This window comes from Stomoxys calcitrans, chromosome 5 (assembly GCF_963082655.1).
Source record: "Stomoxys calcitrans chromosome 5, idStoCalc2.1, whole genome shotgun sequence".
NCBI lineage: Eukaryota > Metazoa > Arthropoda > Insecta > Diptera > Muscidae > Stomoxys > Stomoxys calcitrans.
Window position 1 is genome coordinate 137,400,569 of NC_081556.1, and position 18,529 is coordinate 137,419,097.

Consider the following 18,529-nt stretch of genomic DNA (forward strand, 5'->3'; position numbering starts at 1 on the left):
AACTCCCAAAAAGCCTTGCACAACCGAGCAGATAAAGAAAATTGAGAAAGTTGGGAACCACAACTTTGAGATAGTCAGTAACTTTATCTACCTCGGCACCGCGGTAACCGAAACGAATGGCACCAGTTTTGAGATAAAGCGAAGAATAATACTGGCAAACAGATGCTACTTTGGACTAAGTAAGCAGTTTAGAAACAAGGCCACCTCTCGGCAGAAGAAGACTACACTTTACAAGACACTGATACTACCCCTGCTGTTATATGGTTCTGAAGCATGGGTACTTGTGAAAGCAGATGAGGCAGTGCTTAGAGTATTTGAGAGAAAGATTCTTCATAAAATATATGGACCAGTTTGCGTTAATGGAGAATATAGGCGACGTATGAACCACGAGCTGTATGACGATGATAGCATAGTTACCCGCATCAAAATACAACGGCTGCGTTGGCTAGGTCATGTTGTCAGAATGGATGAAGAAGCTCCAGCAAAAAAGTCTTTTGAAGGCAAACACGGTGGTACACGCAAACCGGGAAGACCAAAAGTCCGTTGGAAAGATCAAGTTGTGGGAGATACCTCCAAACTTGGTGTCAGAAGTTTTAGATTGAGCACGCTTGGCGCTTGGAACGCTATTCTACGTTCGGCTAGTGGAACAAATATTCTGTCGTAGCCAATTAAAGTAAAGTATTGGGTTACCCAAAAAGTAATTGCGGATTTTTTAAAAGAAAGTAAATGCATTTTTAATAGAACTTAGAATGAACTTTAATCAAATATACTTTTTTTACACTTTTTTTCTAAAACAAGCTTAAAGTAACAGCTGATAACTGACAGAAGAAAGAATGCAATGCTGTGAAAAAATTTGTCAACGCCGACTATATGAAAAATCCGCAATTACTTTTTGGGCATCCCAATAAGTAAGACGGACATGGCTAGATCGTCTTAGGTTTTTTCCGCTGATTAAGAATATATATACTTTATAGGGTCGGAAATGGATATTTCGATGTGTTGCAAACGAAATGACAAAATGATTAATTATACCCACCATTCTTCAGTGGTGGGTATAATTAAGTGCTCGTAGTCGACTCCGGAGTCAGAGTCGGATTGGGAGCAATCTTCCCGTAGTCGGAGTCGTGTAAAAATTGCTCGACTCCGCTGCCCTGCCCTTAACAAATCTTGGTCTCTTATATTTTTCTTAAGAAAGGTCAAGTTTGAGTCTCCTACTACTTCTTAGATATAAGCGACGTTCTTTCTTTTTTCCTTGTATGGAGTGGTGGAGTTCCTGTATGGTGGAATTTTCGGTACGTAGTACTTCATTGTGAAATAATGTCAAGCTTTATTAGTCATTAAAAAAAAAAAACAAAAATGTCTTCAAAACATAATCTCAGCAAATTTAAAACTAAATCTCCATAAATTTCACAGTAATTCGATATGAATATCACCAGCGGAAGGAAGTTTTATTTGGTGATGAAATAATGCTGAGGGCACTTAACAACAAAAACTGATTTCAAAATTTCCATTAAAAAGGTACAACAATTTGCCAAAAAAAAAAATCACTACTCCATATTTGAGTCAGACGAAAACAAAATTTGCATATTATAACAGTCAAAGTTCTCTTTATTTTTTTCCCCAATATAATTGGCTTGCAATCAATACCAATTTATAACAAAATATCAATTAAAACAACAACAGTAACAACAATCAGTGAATAAAAACAAAATCAAAGCCACCTGTTGTCTGATTACACAGTGACCAAGTTGGAGATATTAATAATTGGGATTATACGACTCTTGCAGGGAACATAAAGCGGGGTATTTGGGATTTGTGCCAGTGAGACAGCCGGAACCGGGTTCTCCTGCCTCATAGACGGCAATGTTGTAGGCGTAAATGCTGGCATAGTCACAAGCCAAATTGTAGATGTAGAGATGGGTGTAAACGGGATGGGTGTAGCGTATCATGGAACAGCCGACATGGGTGTTGCGATCCAAAACAAATTCAGCAAAATGGCCATACTTTTCACTAAGCAATAACAAAGAGAAATGCATTTTTATAGAAACGCATTTTAACGATTTTCTTGAGAAATACTTACAAATCTCCTACAACTTTAAAACTGGTTATAAAATTGCTATTGATCACCGAATGTTCTCTGTACCACAGCCAGATATCTTTTAGCAGGATCTCGGTTATATTTTGAAATTCAAATTTGGGACGTGCAATGCCCACCAAGTTTTGTCCCACATTACGAAAGCGAAAGCTGTTCCTACAATGATCATGATCTACCACACAGGTGCGAGCATTTAAATCGGCCAAAAATGCCAATTCCTCATCCCATCTCAAAGTGGCCATACGTGCTGCAGGATAATAGCCTGGCAACAGACCACTGGCTACAAAGTTGCGGCGATTATTGTGTTCGTGTAAGATTAGCTTGCGGTATGGCCTCAAATCAATGACTTCGACATCGGGTTCACATCTCTCATGGAATGCCTACAAAAAAAAGTTGGGGTTGAAACATTAGAAATATTTTTAAAAAGTAAAACTGTGTAACAAACAAAGGTGATTTTCATTAGGAAAGCAGGAAAACCCTACCACACGAAGGCGAAAGATTTTCGTCCTATTAGTCTGTCATCCTTTATGTGGAAGACTCTAGAGAGGTTATAGAAACATATCTTAGGGCAAATATCCCTGGAGATCGCCTGTCGCGGCAGCAGCATGCATATGCAAATTTTGCCCGTGAACATTCCAATAAGGAACAGGGTCAAACTTCTCACATATCAATGAGTGCAGTCCGATTTAAGCTCAATGATAAGGGGCCTCCCTTTTATAGCCGAGTCCGAATGGCGTGCCGCAGTGCGACACCTCTTTGGAGAGAAGTTTTACATGGCATAATACCTCACAAATGTTGCCAGCATTAGGAGGGGAAAACCACTGCTGAACATTTTTTCTGATGGTCTCGCCAGGATTCGAACCCAGGCGTTCAGTGTCTTAGGCGGACATGCTAACCTCTGCGCTACGGTGGCCTCCATGCAACGTGCATATAGTAAAGACAAATCCACTGAAACAGCCCTTCACGACCTAGTGGGCTACATAGAGGATTCTCTTGCTGTCAAGGAATATACAATGGTAGCATTTCTTGACATTGAAGGTGCTTGCAATAATGTAAAACCGTAATCAATCATGAAGGAGTTGGAGTTTCTAGGCATCAACTCTACCATAAGAAAGTTCAGACTTGGGATCTGTGGATCTTAAAAGATGGGTCAGCAGAGGAACACCCCAAGGAGGTGTATTGTCTCATCTACTTTGGAATGTATCCATTAACAATATATCATTGTCTCCGGAAGAAAAAGGTGTAAAAGTGGCGTATGCTGATGACATGGCAATTGCGGTTAGGGCAAAGTTTCTCAGTACTCTAAGAGATATTCTTCAGGAAGCTCTACGTGCAACAACAATGTGGGCAAGCGCAAGTGGTCTAGGTATAAATCCGTGCAAGACAGAAATAGTTCTTTTCAGCAGGAAATACTAGTTGCCTACAGTGGCACCTGTCTCCTTCGGAAGAGAGAATTTTCCATTTACAGAAAGCTCAAAATACCTGGGTGTTTTGCTGGACAGGAAATTGATCTTCAAATCCAACATTTTGGAAAGGGCAAGAAAGGCAACTCTTGCCCTATACACCTGCAAGAGAGCCATTGACAAAAGCGGGGGGTTTAGACCGCGTGTCATGCATTGGGTATATACTGCAGTTGTCAGACCTATAATGCTATATGGTGTTGAGGTCTGGTGGACGGCGCTTTAAAAGTTCAACTACTGCTCATTGGTCATGTGGCGGCTACGGACACTGTGTTATTCTTGATACAATATCCGATGTTCCAGGCAGTGTGGCCTACAAACTACCTGAGCCGTTTTTTTGATAAAAATTATTGTACCTCTATTCCTGATAGAACCGACTGAAACTACGATATCCCTGGTAACTGACTTCTATACGGATGGTTCCAAACTAAACGACCACGAGGGCTTTGGGGTGTACTCTTAAGATGTAGAACTGGCTTACTACTGCAGTGTATATCAAGCAGAGATCCTTGCAAGTAAGGAAGTGTTGGAATAGCTAAGATATAATGTCATTGCGACAACTGGCTTAAATTTCTTCTCAGGCAGCCAGGTAGCCATTAAATCCCTGGAGAACGTATTTCTGAACACAAAAACCGCCCTCAACTGTCATGATCTCTCACCGAGATGGCTGAACACGTAAAAATTCACCTGTTCTGGGTACCGGGCAACAGAGATATCCCAGGGAACTGTAAAGCGGACGAGATTGCGAGACTAGGAACTACCCTACACATTCCAGGGTTACTGGAATCAGTGGGTATGCCTCTAGCGATATGTTTTCAGGACCAGACCCGAAGGGCAACGAATGATAGATGGTCACAAAGAGGGGGCTGTGAGCATTCCAAAACTATGTGGTCTTATCTAGACTTGAAGAGGTCTAATGCTTTGCTGTCATTGGCTAGAACAGACGTCTCGGTCATTGTGTCCGTCATAATGGGTCACTGTCTAATCGGAAAACATGCTGACAGACAGAAGCTGTGAGGACATCGAAGCAGAAGAGATTATTGAACACCTTTTGTGTGTGTGTCCCGCACTAGCAGTTAGAAGGAGTTCCACTTTAGGTTCTCATTTCTTTGAGAAGGTGTCTGTCTGTGAACATTCGCAAGTTATTGGGCTTTTTAAAGCGATCTGAATGGTTGAACGGTAGGAACTAGAAGGCATCTTCATTCTTCTGTTCCTGTGGTATTACAATGGACGAAAAGGTCTGAGTGAGTCTGATGGCAGACTGCCACTTAAACGTTGAGTTGGCTTGGGCCTCTTGGCATTCGAGCCCAATATAGTCCAGATTGAATCATATTTAGAGGTAGCTGCCATACAGACAGATCGGTCAAATAAGGGTCTAAAGCAGATAAAAGCCCCATGTATTATCGGATTTCACTGATATTTGAAACACTGAGTTGGCTTGGGCCTCCTGGCATTTGATCCCAATATAGTCCAGATTGGATTATATTTAAATATAGACACCATATAGACCGATCAGCCGATTAAGGGTGTTAAGTAGCATTTGAAATTTGAAATAGTGAGTTGCTGTGGGCCTCCCTTCTTCCGACCCGAATATGAATCAAATCAGACTATATTTGGATATAACAGCCATATAGAATGATCTGCCGATTTAGGGTCTTAAATCCATAACTGCTGTATTAATTAACCGGTTTTTCTAAAATTCTAAAATTCATATGAGTGAGTTTTTTTAAGCCTCCCGTTATCCAAACTGAAAATGATACACGTCGGACTGTATTTTGGTTTAGCGGTCATATAGATCGATCTGCCGATTTGATTTCTCTAAAATTTAGAAAAGAGATTTGGACTAGACCCGCCCTTTGTTTGAACCGGAAATGGACCACATCGGGCCATTTTTCGATTTAGCTGCCATATAGACTAATCTGCCGATATTGGGTCTAAAATCCGTAAAAGGCGCATCCATTATTCCAATTTGCGGTCTTAGTCCCATTAAAAGCGGATGTATTGCCCGATTTCGCTGAAACTGTGTATAAGAGTTCTCGGAACCTGAATCAAATATGATGTAGAGCAGCTTATATTTGGCTATAACTATGGATATGGTAGTGGAGTTGTAACAAAATAAGAAGACGAATATATCCAGGGTGGTGGGTATCCAAAGTTCTGCACATGTTTTTTGTCCATAGGCAGGTTAGGTGGAAGATGGGCTATATCGTCCTCAAGGTTTATATAACCCCGATAGAGACCGATCTCTCGATTTAAAGTCCTGAGCCAATGAAAGGCGCATTTATTACCCAATTTCACTGAAATCTGGCACCCTAAATTATGTTGGGCACCTGCACATCGGTTCTGAGTATGGTCCAGATCTAACATTATTTAAATACAGCTGCCATATATGCTGATGTTTTGATTTAAGTTCTTGGGCTCACAATAGGCACAGTTGGCGGAGTTTTTTGTGCTTTGACGTCAGTGTAAAGTATAGTTTCGGTTGGACCATATTTCAAAATAGCCTTCATATAGAGCGATCTCCCGTTTGAAGGTCTTGAATCGTTAGACTCATAACTGACAAATCGGCTGTTATATTCCACATTGATGTTTGGACCCTCTACACCAGTGTCGAATATGTTTCAGGTCGATCGATTTAAGCTCTTGGACCAACGAAAAGCGCGTTTATTACCCGAATTTGCAGAAATTTGACACAGTGAGTGCAGCGCCAGTGGCGCCCCGGTAGCCTGCTTGGATTACAAGTGCAGGGGTCGTGGGTTCGATTCCCGTCAGAAGCCTTGGTCTGCCGCTATTGTGGTATCACAATGGACTTAAAATTGTCCAAGTGATTTTGTGAAGGACTGCCACTCTTACCTAACCTAACGTAACATCCGTGCAGAAAGTGGTTTATATTATTTTATATTTGGGTATAGCTATCATATATACCGATCTAAAGATTTAATTTCCTGGACCCATAAAGAGCACATTTAATACCCGATATCTCTGAAATTTGGCACATTGACCTGTGTTGGGCTTTTCAGCCAAGTCGTGGTTCAGTTCGGATCATTTTGGGTTATAGCCCCCGTATAGACCATTCTACTATTCGAAGGTTTTTCACTCATGACTGACATATTTATTACCCGATTCGGTTAAAATTTGTCACAGTGAGTTATATTAAGACCCTCTTCATCAATGGCGAATATGGTTCAGATCGATCTATATTTTGACATAGCTGCCATATAGAACGATCTTACGATTCACGGTCTTGAACCTATTTTAGGCTCATGTATTACCCCATTTCACAATTTCGACAGTGGGACAGTGGGACAGTGAGTTGTGTTAGACGCCTTGACATCCATATCGAGTTTGGTCCAGATCGGACGAATTTTACATTTTTTACCGGATTTTGATGAAATTTGGTTAATATTGGGTTGCCCAAAAAGTAATTGCGGATTTTTTAAAGGAAAGTAAATGCATTTTTAATAAATCTTAGAATGAACTTTAATCAAATATACCTTTTTTTACACTTTTTTTCTAAAACAAGCTAAAAGTAACAGCTGATGAAAAGCTGAAGAAAGAATGCAATTACAGAGTCACAAGCTGTGAAAAAATTTTTCAACGCCGACTATATGAAAAATCCGCAATTACTTTTTGGGCAACCCAATATATGCATATGTCCGAGGTGGTGGTTATCTAAAGTTAAGCACAACCCTTCACCATACGATGGAGATGTACTAATTTCATCATTCCGTTTGTAACACCTCGAAATATTCGTCTTAGCCCCCATAAAGTTATGAAATTTTAAATAGATCTAGCCATGTCCGTCCATCTGTCGTCGAAACACGCAAATGCGTCAAAGGCGTAAAGCTGGGCGCATGAAATTTTGCACAACTATTTCGTATAAATGTAGGTCGGTTGGGATTGTAAATGGACGAAATCGGTCCATGTTTTAATATAGCTGCCACATAAACCGAGTTCCCGATTTGACTTCTCTGAGCCTATAGAGGGCGCTATTCTCATCCGATTTGGCTGAAATTCTGGACATTTTGTATGGGTATGATTTTCAACAACTGCATCAAGTATGAATCAAATCGTTTCATAACCTGATATAGCTGACATGTAAACCGATCTCCCGATTTGACTTCTCTGAGCCTATAGAGGGCGCTATTTTCATCCGATTTGGCTGAAATTCTGGACATTTTGTATGGGTATGATTTTCAACAACTGCATCAAGTATGAATCAAATCGTTTCATAACCTGATATAGCTGACATGTAAACCGATCTCCCGCTTTGACTTTTTGAGCCTATAGAGGGCGCTATTCTCATTCAATTTGGCTGAAATTCTGGACCTGCCGTTTTGGTATGATTTTCAACAACTAACCCAAGAATGGTTCACATCGGTTCATAATCTGATATAACTGCGATATAAGCCAATCTCCCAATGAAACTTTTTGAGCTTCTAGAGGGCGCAATTTTTGTCCGACTTGGCTGAAATTTTTCACATATCCTCTTAGTATGACTTTCAACACGACTTTGGGGGCCACCGTAGCGCAGAAGTTAGCATGTCCGCCTATGACGCTGAACGCCTGGGTTTGAATCCTGGATAGAAAATCCAAGAAATTTTCAGAGGTGGTTATTTCCTCCTAATTCTAGCGACATTTGTGAGGTAATGTACCATTTAGTATGGCAGCCATGTTAAAACTTCTCCACAAAGAGGTGTCGCACTGCGGCACGCCGTTTGGACTCGGCTATAAAAGAAGTCACCTTATCATTGATCCTAAACTTGAATCGGTCAGCACTCATTGTTATGTGAGAAGTTTGTCGCTGTTCCTTAATCTAATGTTCAAGGGCAAATTTGCTATGGCTTCCAACAACTGTGCCAAGTGTGGTCTAAATCGGTTCATAACCTGATATAGCTGCCATATAACTGATCTCCCAATTAGACTTTCTGAGCCTCTAGAGGGCGCAATTATTACTCGATTTGCCTGAAATGTTGGAGGTGGTATTTGTCTATGAAGTTAATCAAAGAACTTGCCAAATGCAATTCATGGTTTAGGGTATATAAGATTCGTCCTGGCCGAACTTGGCACGCTTTTACTTTTTTTTTTTTACAACTTTTCACTTACCCCTGTATTGCCACATGCTATATGTTCATCCCCATGTGGACACAGCTCAGGATCACACCAATCCAAAGCTTGGACACAGCTGACCACATAACAGCAAATTAGCAACATTTGTGTTCCTTTGGTAAACATTTTGTATGGGATAATTAGGGTGATGTTGTTGTTGTGTTTTTGTTTTGTGCTGAAGAAGGAAAATCGAATGCAGCTGCAGGTGCTAAAATTCGATCACGATTTTCTTTTTTTTTTCACAAGGTGTGATGTTGTGGTTTTGAATGCTCTTCGGGCAATATGGCATTGATTTTATTTAACCTCCATATTTATATGCAAGCAGTCCGTCCGTATGGTATTTTTAGAACAATGTGTGTGATTTTCTTCTTAATCAAGAAAAGAAATTATGAAATTCATGGAGGGTAAACAAAAACTAAATCAAAAAATCAGAAAAATAAATTGAAACATGGCACTTCCTTAAACATGTGTGTGGTTGGCGGGCTGACTGGCAAGCGGAGCTGGCAATTGAAATCATAAATAAAAATTTTCTTCTTAATGTTGGCGGGTAAGTCAGAAATAAAAACAGAAGCTCAGAAGTATTTTAAGATGTATTCGAGGGAAAGTCTTTAAATTATAATGGGGTTTATATGAATATCCAAGAATATGGCTACAAGTTGTTGGAATTTTGGTAATGACCTTGATTTTAGCAAGACATTTAAAATTAAGAGTTCCGAAGGGAGTTTGAAAAAGAAATTTTGGGGGTATGGAGCATTGATAAGGTTGTTGTTGGAAAACAAAAACAGGTTTATTTTGAACAAATAAAAGAAGAGGTTGGCAGATCGTATGCAACAAAAAGTAATAAAATTTGTTTTTAAAACTTTTCTCTCATTATAGAATGAGGTGATTGTAACTAATTATCTTAAGAAGATGACATTGTATATATAGAAAGAAAATTAAAAAAAGTATTTAAAAAAATTAAAAAAAAATTTTTTGCAAAAATTTAAAACCAAAATGTGGTTCATATGAATTTCCATTAACTGCTGGTTATATAAGTAAAATAAACAAGTAAAAGAGTGCTAAGTTCGGCCGGGCCGAATCTTATATACCCTCCACCATGGGACGCATTTGTCGAGTTCCTTTCCCGGCATCTCTTCTTAGACAAAAAAAGGATATAAGAAAAAATTTGCTCTGCTATTAGAGCGATATCAAGATATGGTCCGGTTTGGATCACAATTAAATTATATGTTGGAGACCTATGTAAAATCTCAGCCAATTCGAATAATTGCACCCTCAAGAAATAAAATAGAGAGATCGATTTATATGGGAGCTGTATCGGGCTATAGACCGATTCAGACCATAATAAACACGTATATTGGTGGTCATGAGAGAATCCGTTGTACAAAATTTCAGGCAAATCGAATAATAATTGCGACCTCTGGAGGCTCAAGAAGTCAAGGTCCCAGATCGGTTTATATGACAGCAATATCAGGTTATGAACCGATTTGAACCTTATTTGACACAGTTGTTGAAAGTACGAATAAAATACGTCTTGGAAAATTTCAGCCAAATCGGATAAGAATTTCGCCCTCTAGAGGCTCTAGAAGTCAAGACGCAAGATAGGTTTATATGACAGCTATATTAGGTTATGGACCGATTTCAACCATACTTGGCACAGTTGTTGGATATCATAACAAAATACTACGTGCAAAATTTCATTCCAATCGGATAAGAATTGCGCACTCTAGAAGCTCAAGAAGTCAAGCCCCAAGATCGGTTTATATGGCAGCTATATCAGGTTATGGATCGATTTGAACCATACTTGGCACAGTTATAGAATATCATAACAAAAAACGTCCTACAAAATTTCATTCCAGTCCGACAAGAATTGCACACTCTAGAGGCTCAAGAAGTCAAGACCCAAGATCGGTTTATATGACAGCTATATCAAAACATGGACCGATATGGCCCATTTACAATACCAACTGACCTACACTAATAAGAAGTATTTGTGCAAAATTTCAAGCAGCTAGCTTTACTCCTTCGGAAGTTAGCGTGCTTTCGACAGACAGACAGACGGACGGACGGACGGACATGGCTAGATCGACATAAAATGTCACGACGATCAAGAATATATATACTTTATGGGGTCTCAGACGAATATTTCGAGTAGTAACAAACAGAATGACGAAATTAGTATACCCCCCATCTTATGGTGGAGGTTAAAATAAAGCTTTTATGGGCTTCAGACCCTTTATCGGGAGATCGGTCTATATGGCAGCTTTATCTAAATATAGTCTGATCTAAACCATACTTAGGTCATATATCGGGAGGCTTAAAGCAACCCACTGTTTCAAATTTCAGCGAAATTGGGCAATAAATAAAGCTTCTATGGGATATATATGGCAGCTTTATCTAAATATAGTCCGATCTCAATCATACTTAGGTCAGATATCGGGAGACTTAAAATAACCCACTGTTTCAAATTTCAGCGAAATTGGGCAATAAATAAAGCTTTTATGGGCATAAGACCCTTTATCGGAAAATCGGTCTATATAGCAGCTATATCCAAATATGGTCCGATTTGGCCCGTTCAAGAACTCAACCAGCGTACATCAAAAAGACGTATCTGTGCCAAATTTCAGCTCAATATCTCAATTTTTGAAGCGTGTAGAGTGATGACAACAGACGGAGGGACAGACACACGGACATCGTTAAATCGTCTTAGAATTCTACGACGATCCGAAATATATATACCCTGTGGGGTCGGAAATTGATATTTCGATGTGTTGCAAACGAAGTGACTAAATGAATATACCCGCTATCCTACGGTGGTGGGTATAAAAAGGCCTTAAGTTCGGCCGGGCCGAACTTTGGATACCCACCACCTCGGGTATATATGTAAACCACCTTTCGACAAAATCCGGTGAAAAATTCATACCTTGCAGCTATATCGAAAAATGTTTTTTTATTTGGACCAATATTTCAATATTTCTATATTAAAGAGCGTGCTAAGTTTTGCCGGGCCGAATATTGGGAACCCACCACCACGGATTCTGCTACAAATTTATGTAAACTAAATTTAGTTGAAGGGCATCATTTTATTCTACTCACCATACTTCTATCAAAACCAACAAAAATTAAAGCTTCAAGGAACCGCATAAGTAAAATCGGGTGACCGATTTATATGGGAGCTATATCAGGTTATAGGCTGATTTGGACCGTACTTAGCACAATTATTGAAAGCCATAACTTAATACCACATGCGAAATTAAAAAAAAAAAAAAAATAATAATTGTCAAATCGGGCAAAAATTGCTGCTTTCAGGGACTCAAGAAATCAAATCTGGAGATCGGTTTACATGGGAGCTATATCAGGATATTGACCAATTTACACCGTACTCTGCATAAATCTTGAAAGTCGTAAGAGATCACTATGTGCCAAATTTCAGCCAAATCGGACAAAACTTGTGACGTCCAGGGGCTGAAGAGGTCCAATCGGGAGATCGGTATATATAGGGGTTATATCAAGCTATAGACCGATTTGCACCGTACTTAGCAGAGTTGTTAGAAGTCTTAACAGAACACTACATGCAAAATTGCAGCCAAATCGGACAAAAATTGCGGTTTCTAGGGGCTTAAGAAGTCAAATCGGGAGATCGCTTTATATGGGAGCTATATCTAAATCAATAAAGAGGAGGCCCCTTATCATTGAGCTTTAATTTGAATCGGACTGCACTCATTGTTTATGTGAGAAGTTTGCCCCTGTTCCTTAGTGGAATGTTCATTGGCAAAATTTGCAAATTTGCATTTGCTTTACGCGTTCGACCTCTATCGTGATTTCGACAGACTGACGGACGGACCTCGACTCAGAACATCAAGACGACTATGAATGTAAAGGGTGATTTTTTTGAGGTTAGGATTTTCATGCATTAGTATTTGACAGATCACGTGGGATTTCAGACATGGTGTCAAAGAGAAAGATGCTCAGTATGCTTTGACATTTCATCATGAATAGACTTACTAACGAGCAACGCTTGCAAATCATTGAATTTTATTACCAAAATCAGTGTTCGGTTCGAAATGTGTTCATTCACCGTAACGTTGCGTCCAACAGCATCTTTGAAAAAATACGGTCCAATGATTCCACCAGCGTACAAACCACACCAAACAGTGCATTTTTCGGGATGCATGGGCAGTTCTTGAACGGCTTCTGGTTGCTCTTCACTCCAAATGCGGCAATTTTGCTTATTTACGTAGCCATTCAACCAGAAATGAGCCTCATCGCTGAACAAAATTTGTCAAAATTTGAACACATTTCGAACCGAACACTGATTTTGGTAATAAAATTCAATGATTTGCAAGCGTTGCTCGTTAGTAAGTCTATTCATGATGAAATGTCAAAGCATACTGAGCATCTTTCTCTTTGACACCATGTCTGAAATCCCACGTGATCTGTCAAATACTAATGCATGAAAATCCTAACCTCAAAAAAATCACCCTTTATATACTTTATGGGGTCTTAGACGAATATTTCGAGGTGTTATAAACGGAATGACTAGATTAATATACCCCGATCCCATGGTGGTGGGTATAAAAATTTCGTATCCTAATTTTGGATACGGTACCTAGCACCCCCAAAACCTACGAAATATATATATGTAGACACTCACGACAATATGGGACTCAAATGAATGGTATTAGAAAACCTATCAGATATGCAGTTGTCGGATGAAGTGTTTGGGGGACCACCTCAACATTTATCCACCCCTAAATGACGTATTTGCCATGGCGATATGGGGCTCAGGACTTTGGGAGTAAAGCAAGAATCTGATGTCAATATTCGGGAAAAGTGTCTACAGGAAAATCCACAAGGGGGAGGGGGGGATGGTGGCCCCTCCACAAAAACACCCCCCAATAGGGTATAAACTTACGACCATAGCAATATGGGGCTCAGGTCTTTGGGAGTAAAGTAAGAATCTGATGTCACTATTCGGGAAAAGCTGTCTATAGGAAAAAGTGTCTATCCACAACATCACGCAAATAGAGCAGAGAGGGGGGGGGGGGGCGCCCCTCCCCAAAAACATCCCCATAGCGATATGGGGCTCAGGTCTTTGGGAGTAAAGCAAGAATCTGATGTCATTATTCGGGAAAAAGTGTCTATATGAAAAAGTGTCTATCCACAACACCACCCAAATAGAGTCACTGAGTGACCGCCCCTTCCCCCAAAACACCCCCCAAACAAAATATGTTTGCCGACCATTACAGTATGGGGCTCAAATGAAAAGTATTTGGGAGTAGATCATGAATCTGATATCAAGATTCGGGACCAATGTTTCTCCCTCATAACAACCCCCCCACAAAAAAGATGTATTTGCTAACCATGACAATTTAGGTCTTAAGGAGAGTGGAGCCCGATATTGATAGTTTTTAAGGCCCTTACCCCAAACTAGGCATATTTGCAGACTTTTCCAATAAGGGTTTGAATGAAAGGTATTTGAGATTAGAAAACAAATTTGATATCTAATTTTGAGGCCAATGGGGTTCAAAGAAATGATATTTGAGAGTAAATTATGATGCTAATACATTTTCAGGGCTAAGTGTTTGGGTGACCATCCCACTCACAGCCAAGTGTCTGGGGGACCATCTCACCCCCCAAAACTCCCCTAAATCGGACATACATATTGGCCGGTCATGGCGATATGGGGCTGATATGAAAGGTCTTTGGGAGTAGAGCATGAAATTCATATAGGTGGGTATGAATTTCGTGCTCTACTCCCAAAGACCTTTCTTTTCAGCCTACTACTATCTAGGCTACCTAGGACTACCTTTCTGGGGGTCCACATCAACCCCTAAACCCACCAACCACACCGTGGGGCGTTCCCACTCCCAGAATCCCCATGAGAATATCGCGCTCAAATAAAGTCTTTTAAGAATGGAGTACATCTAACATTCAAACTTAAACGACCTTTAACCCTCCGAGCGAATTCATTGACCAAAGTTCACATGGGATTCAGATAAAGACATTTATATTGTTATACTGTTAGTCAAGCGATGAAATGCCATGCTACTATTTTTGTGGCATGGCATTTCACTAAAAGCTCTTCAGTTGTCGAAAATTAATGTTCAAGACATAATTGGGCACACATTTATGGTCTTGGGCACACAAAAGGTGAATTTGTGTGAAAATTACCGTATTTTTCTCATTCTGTCTGTTATTAGCCAGCGATCTATCTTTCTTAATCTCTCCATCCATCTGTCCATCCACATTTAATAAAACCAAAACATCTAGGATCCTTAGTTTAAACTAGCAAAGAAAGAGAATTTCGAACAAATATTAATCTCTTGTTCAGAGACTCCTTTCGGAAATGACTAATTTCCTCAAACTAATTGAACAAATAAATCACCAGCCCGGAACATTTCGATGACAGTTAATGTGAAAAAATGATAAATTTCATTGATGACTTTTTGGAATTTCAAAAATGAAATTTCTTTTTTATAAAAGAAAAAAAATGTACTCTTACGAAATTGATCAAATCATATTGCCGCAATCTTTGATGCAATCTGAGACTTTCATAATTTCGATCCAAATTAGTCAACCCCAAACAAGTTTAAGGTGTCACATAAAGTTTTAACTCATTTGAAATGAGATATTTCATAACAAGGAAGATGATTATAAAAAAAAAACACATTGTGGAATTAATAAAATCTGCTGAAATTTTCTGAATCGATCTTAATGACTTGGCACTGAAAATATCTATCGGATTCATGTTCTACTCTAAAAAAACCTCTTAATTGAGTCCCATATTGCAATTGTCAATAAATACGTCCTATTTAGATGGTGTTTTGGGGGTAGGATGGCCCCATAGACACTTTTTCACAAATATTGATATCAGATTCGTGCCTTACTCCCAAAGACCTTTGATTTGCGACCCATATTGCTATGGTCGTAAATTTGACCTGTTTGGGGGGTGTTTTTGGGAAGGGGCGGCCCCCCAAACACATGATGGCATATTTAAATACCAGATTCGTATTCTACTCTCAAATACCTTTTATTTGAGATCCATATTGCCAAGGTCAGTAAATAAGTCCTTTTTGCGGGTTGTTTTGGGGAGGGGGTGCACCCACAGAAACTTGGTAATACCTTTCATTTGAGTCCCATATTGCCATGTTCGGTAAAAATGTCCGATTTAGGGGTGTTTTGGGGGTTGGGGTGGTCCCCCAAGCACTTGGTCCTACAATTGGATATCAAATACATATTCTTATCTTAAATAGCTTTCATTTAAGTCTCACATTGTCTATATTGGTGTCAATATAAATTTTCAAGGTTTTGGGGATGGAGCGGCCCCCCTAGGTACCCCATCCGAAATTATATACCATATTTTTGTTTTTAGGTTAGAGAGCACACAAAATTTCGCTTAATTCTCGGAGATCTGGCGTTTCTGAAAATTAGGGTAAGGGAGAGGGACTTGGACCAAACACAGTATGGTCTTCGAGTGGTCTAACACAACGCACTGTTGCATATTGGACCTCATTCTGCTGCTATGTGGACCTCATTCTGACTAGGCACTATGCATTCCATACCATCATCAGGGATTGGTTCTGGGGTATCTTCATCCCTGTCGCTTTCGGGTACAAAAATTTGCAAATTTTGCCCATGAACATTCCACTAAGGAACAGGGGCAAACTTCTCACATATCAATTAGTGCAGGGGCCTGCTTTTTTATAGCCCAGTCCAAATGGTGTGCCACAGTGTGTCATCTCTTTGTTGCCAGCAATAGGAGGGGAAAATCACTGATTAAAAAAAATCATTTTTTATACCCACCACCGAAGGATGGGGGTATATTCATTTTGTCATTCCGTTTGCAACACATCGAAATATCCATTTCCGACCCTATAAAGTATATATATTCTTGGTCAGCGTAAAAATCTAAGACGATTTAGACATGTCTGATGATTCGACGATTCTGTCCGTCCGTCTGTTGAAATCACGCTACAGTCTTCAAAAATAGAGATATTGAACTGAAATTTGCACAGATTCTTTTTTTTTGTCCATAAGCAGGTTAAGTTCGAAGATGGGCTATATCGGACTATATCTTCATATAGCCCCCATATAGACCGGTCCGCCGATTTAGGGTCTTAGGCCCATAAAAGCCACATTTATTATCCGATTTTGCTGAAATTTGTGACAGTGAGTTGTGTTAGGCCCCTCGACATCCTTCGTCAATTTGAACTAGATCGGTCCAGATTTGGACATAGCTGCCATTTGGCCCAGATTTGGATATAGCTGCCATATAGACCGATCTTCCGATTTAGGGTCTTAGGCCCATAAAAGCCACATTTATTATCCGATTTTGCTGAAATTTGAGACAGTGAGTTGTGTTAGGCCCCTCGACATCCTTCGTCAATTTGAACTAGATCCGTCCAGATTTGGACATAGCTGCCATATAGACCGATCCTCCGATTTAGGGTCTTAGGCCCATAAAAGCCACATTTATTATCCGATTTTGCTGAAATTTGGGACAGTGAGCTGTGTTAGGCCCTTCGACATCCTTCGTCAATTTGGCCTAGATCGGTCCAGATTTGGATATAGCTGCCATATAGACCGATCCTCCGATTTAGGGTTTTAGACCCATAAAAGCCACATTTATTATCCGATTTTGCCGAAATTTGGAACAGTAAGTTGTGTTTGGCCCTTCAACATCCTTCGTCAATTTGGCTCAGTTCGGTACAGATTTGGATATAGCTGCCATATAGACCGTTCCTCCGATTAAGGGTCTTAGGCTCATAAAAGGCGCATTTATTGTCCGATGGTGCCGAAATTTGGGACACTGAGTTAAGTTAAACCCCTTTACATAGTTCTGCATTATGGCTCAGATCGGTGAAGATTTGCATATAGCTGCCATATAGACCGATCTCTCGGTTTTGGGTTTTGGGGCCACAAAAAGCGCATTTATTGTCCGATGTCGCGGGAATTTGGGACAGTGAGTTGTGTTGGGCCCTTCGACATCCTTCTTCAATTTCACTCAGATTGGTCCAGATTTAGATATAGCTGCCATATAGACCGATCTCTCGATTTAATATTTTGGGCCCATAAAAGGCGCATTTATGGTCTGATGATGCCGAAATTTGGGACAGAGAGTTTAGTTAAGCCCCCCCACATATTTCTGCAATTTGGTCTAGATCGATCAAGATTTGCATATAGCTGCCATTTAGACCGATATCTCGATTTAAAGACTTGGCCCCAAAAAAGGCGCATTTATAATCCGATTTAACTGAAATTTTACACATTGACTTACGTTAAGCTTTTCGACATCCATGTTGTATATGGTTCAGATCGGTTTATTTTTAGATATAGCTACTAAAAAGACCAATATTTTGTTATACATAATTGAACATTGACTTGTATTATTAGTATTTGGTCCAAATAGGATCATATTTCGATGTAACTGCTATGGGACATAAGGTGTCCAATTTTCACAGGATTTTGATGAAAGGTGGTTTACATATATACCCGAGGTGGTGGGTATCCAAAGTTCGGCCCGGTCGATATTAACGACTTTTTACTTGTTTCTGATGGTCTTGTCAGGATTCAAACCGGGGCGTTCAGCGTCATAGGCGGACATGGTAACCTCTGCGCTACGGTGGCCTTCGCCTTGGTTTACTAGCAGCTGGGAAAATTATTCTTACCACATCTCAAGCTCACTTTCTGTACCTATGACCAGATTTACTTTTCTTCCTTCAGTTCATCATGTAATTTTGGATAAAAAACGACTTTAGTTCCTTTACGTTATCTGAGACTTTGTAAGAAATAATGAGCCAAACTACTTGCTGCTTTTATTACTGTCTATTATTCATAACCACAAAAAATTAATCTACAAGGCTTT

General features: G+C 39.8%; 1 protein-coding gene across 1 annotated transcript; it reads right to left on the minus strand.

Annotated features, from left to right (window-relative positions):
- Positions 1-1,757: 1,757 nt before the first annotated feature.
- LOC106095402 (antigen 5 like allergen Cul n 1-like) lies at positions 1,758-8,790 on the minus strand. The gene is made up of 3 exons (XM_059369953.1): positions 8,662-8,790; positions 2,081-2,475; positions 1,758-2,010 (listed from the first exon to the last, which is right to left on the minus strand). Exons 1-3 carry the CDS (start codon positions 8,788-8,790, stop codon positions 1,758-1,760), a joined length of 777 nt encoding a protein of 258 aa, XP_059225936.1.
- Positions 8,791-18,529: the final 9,739 nt, after the last annotated feature.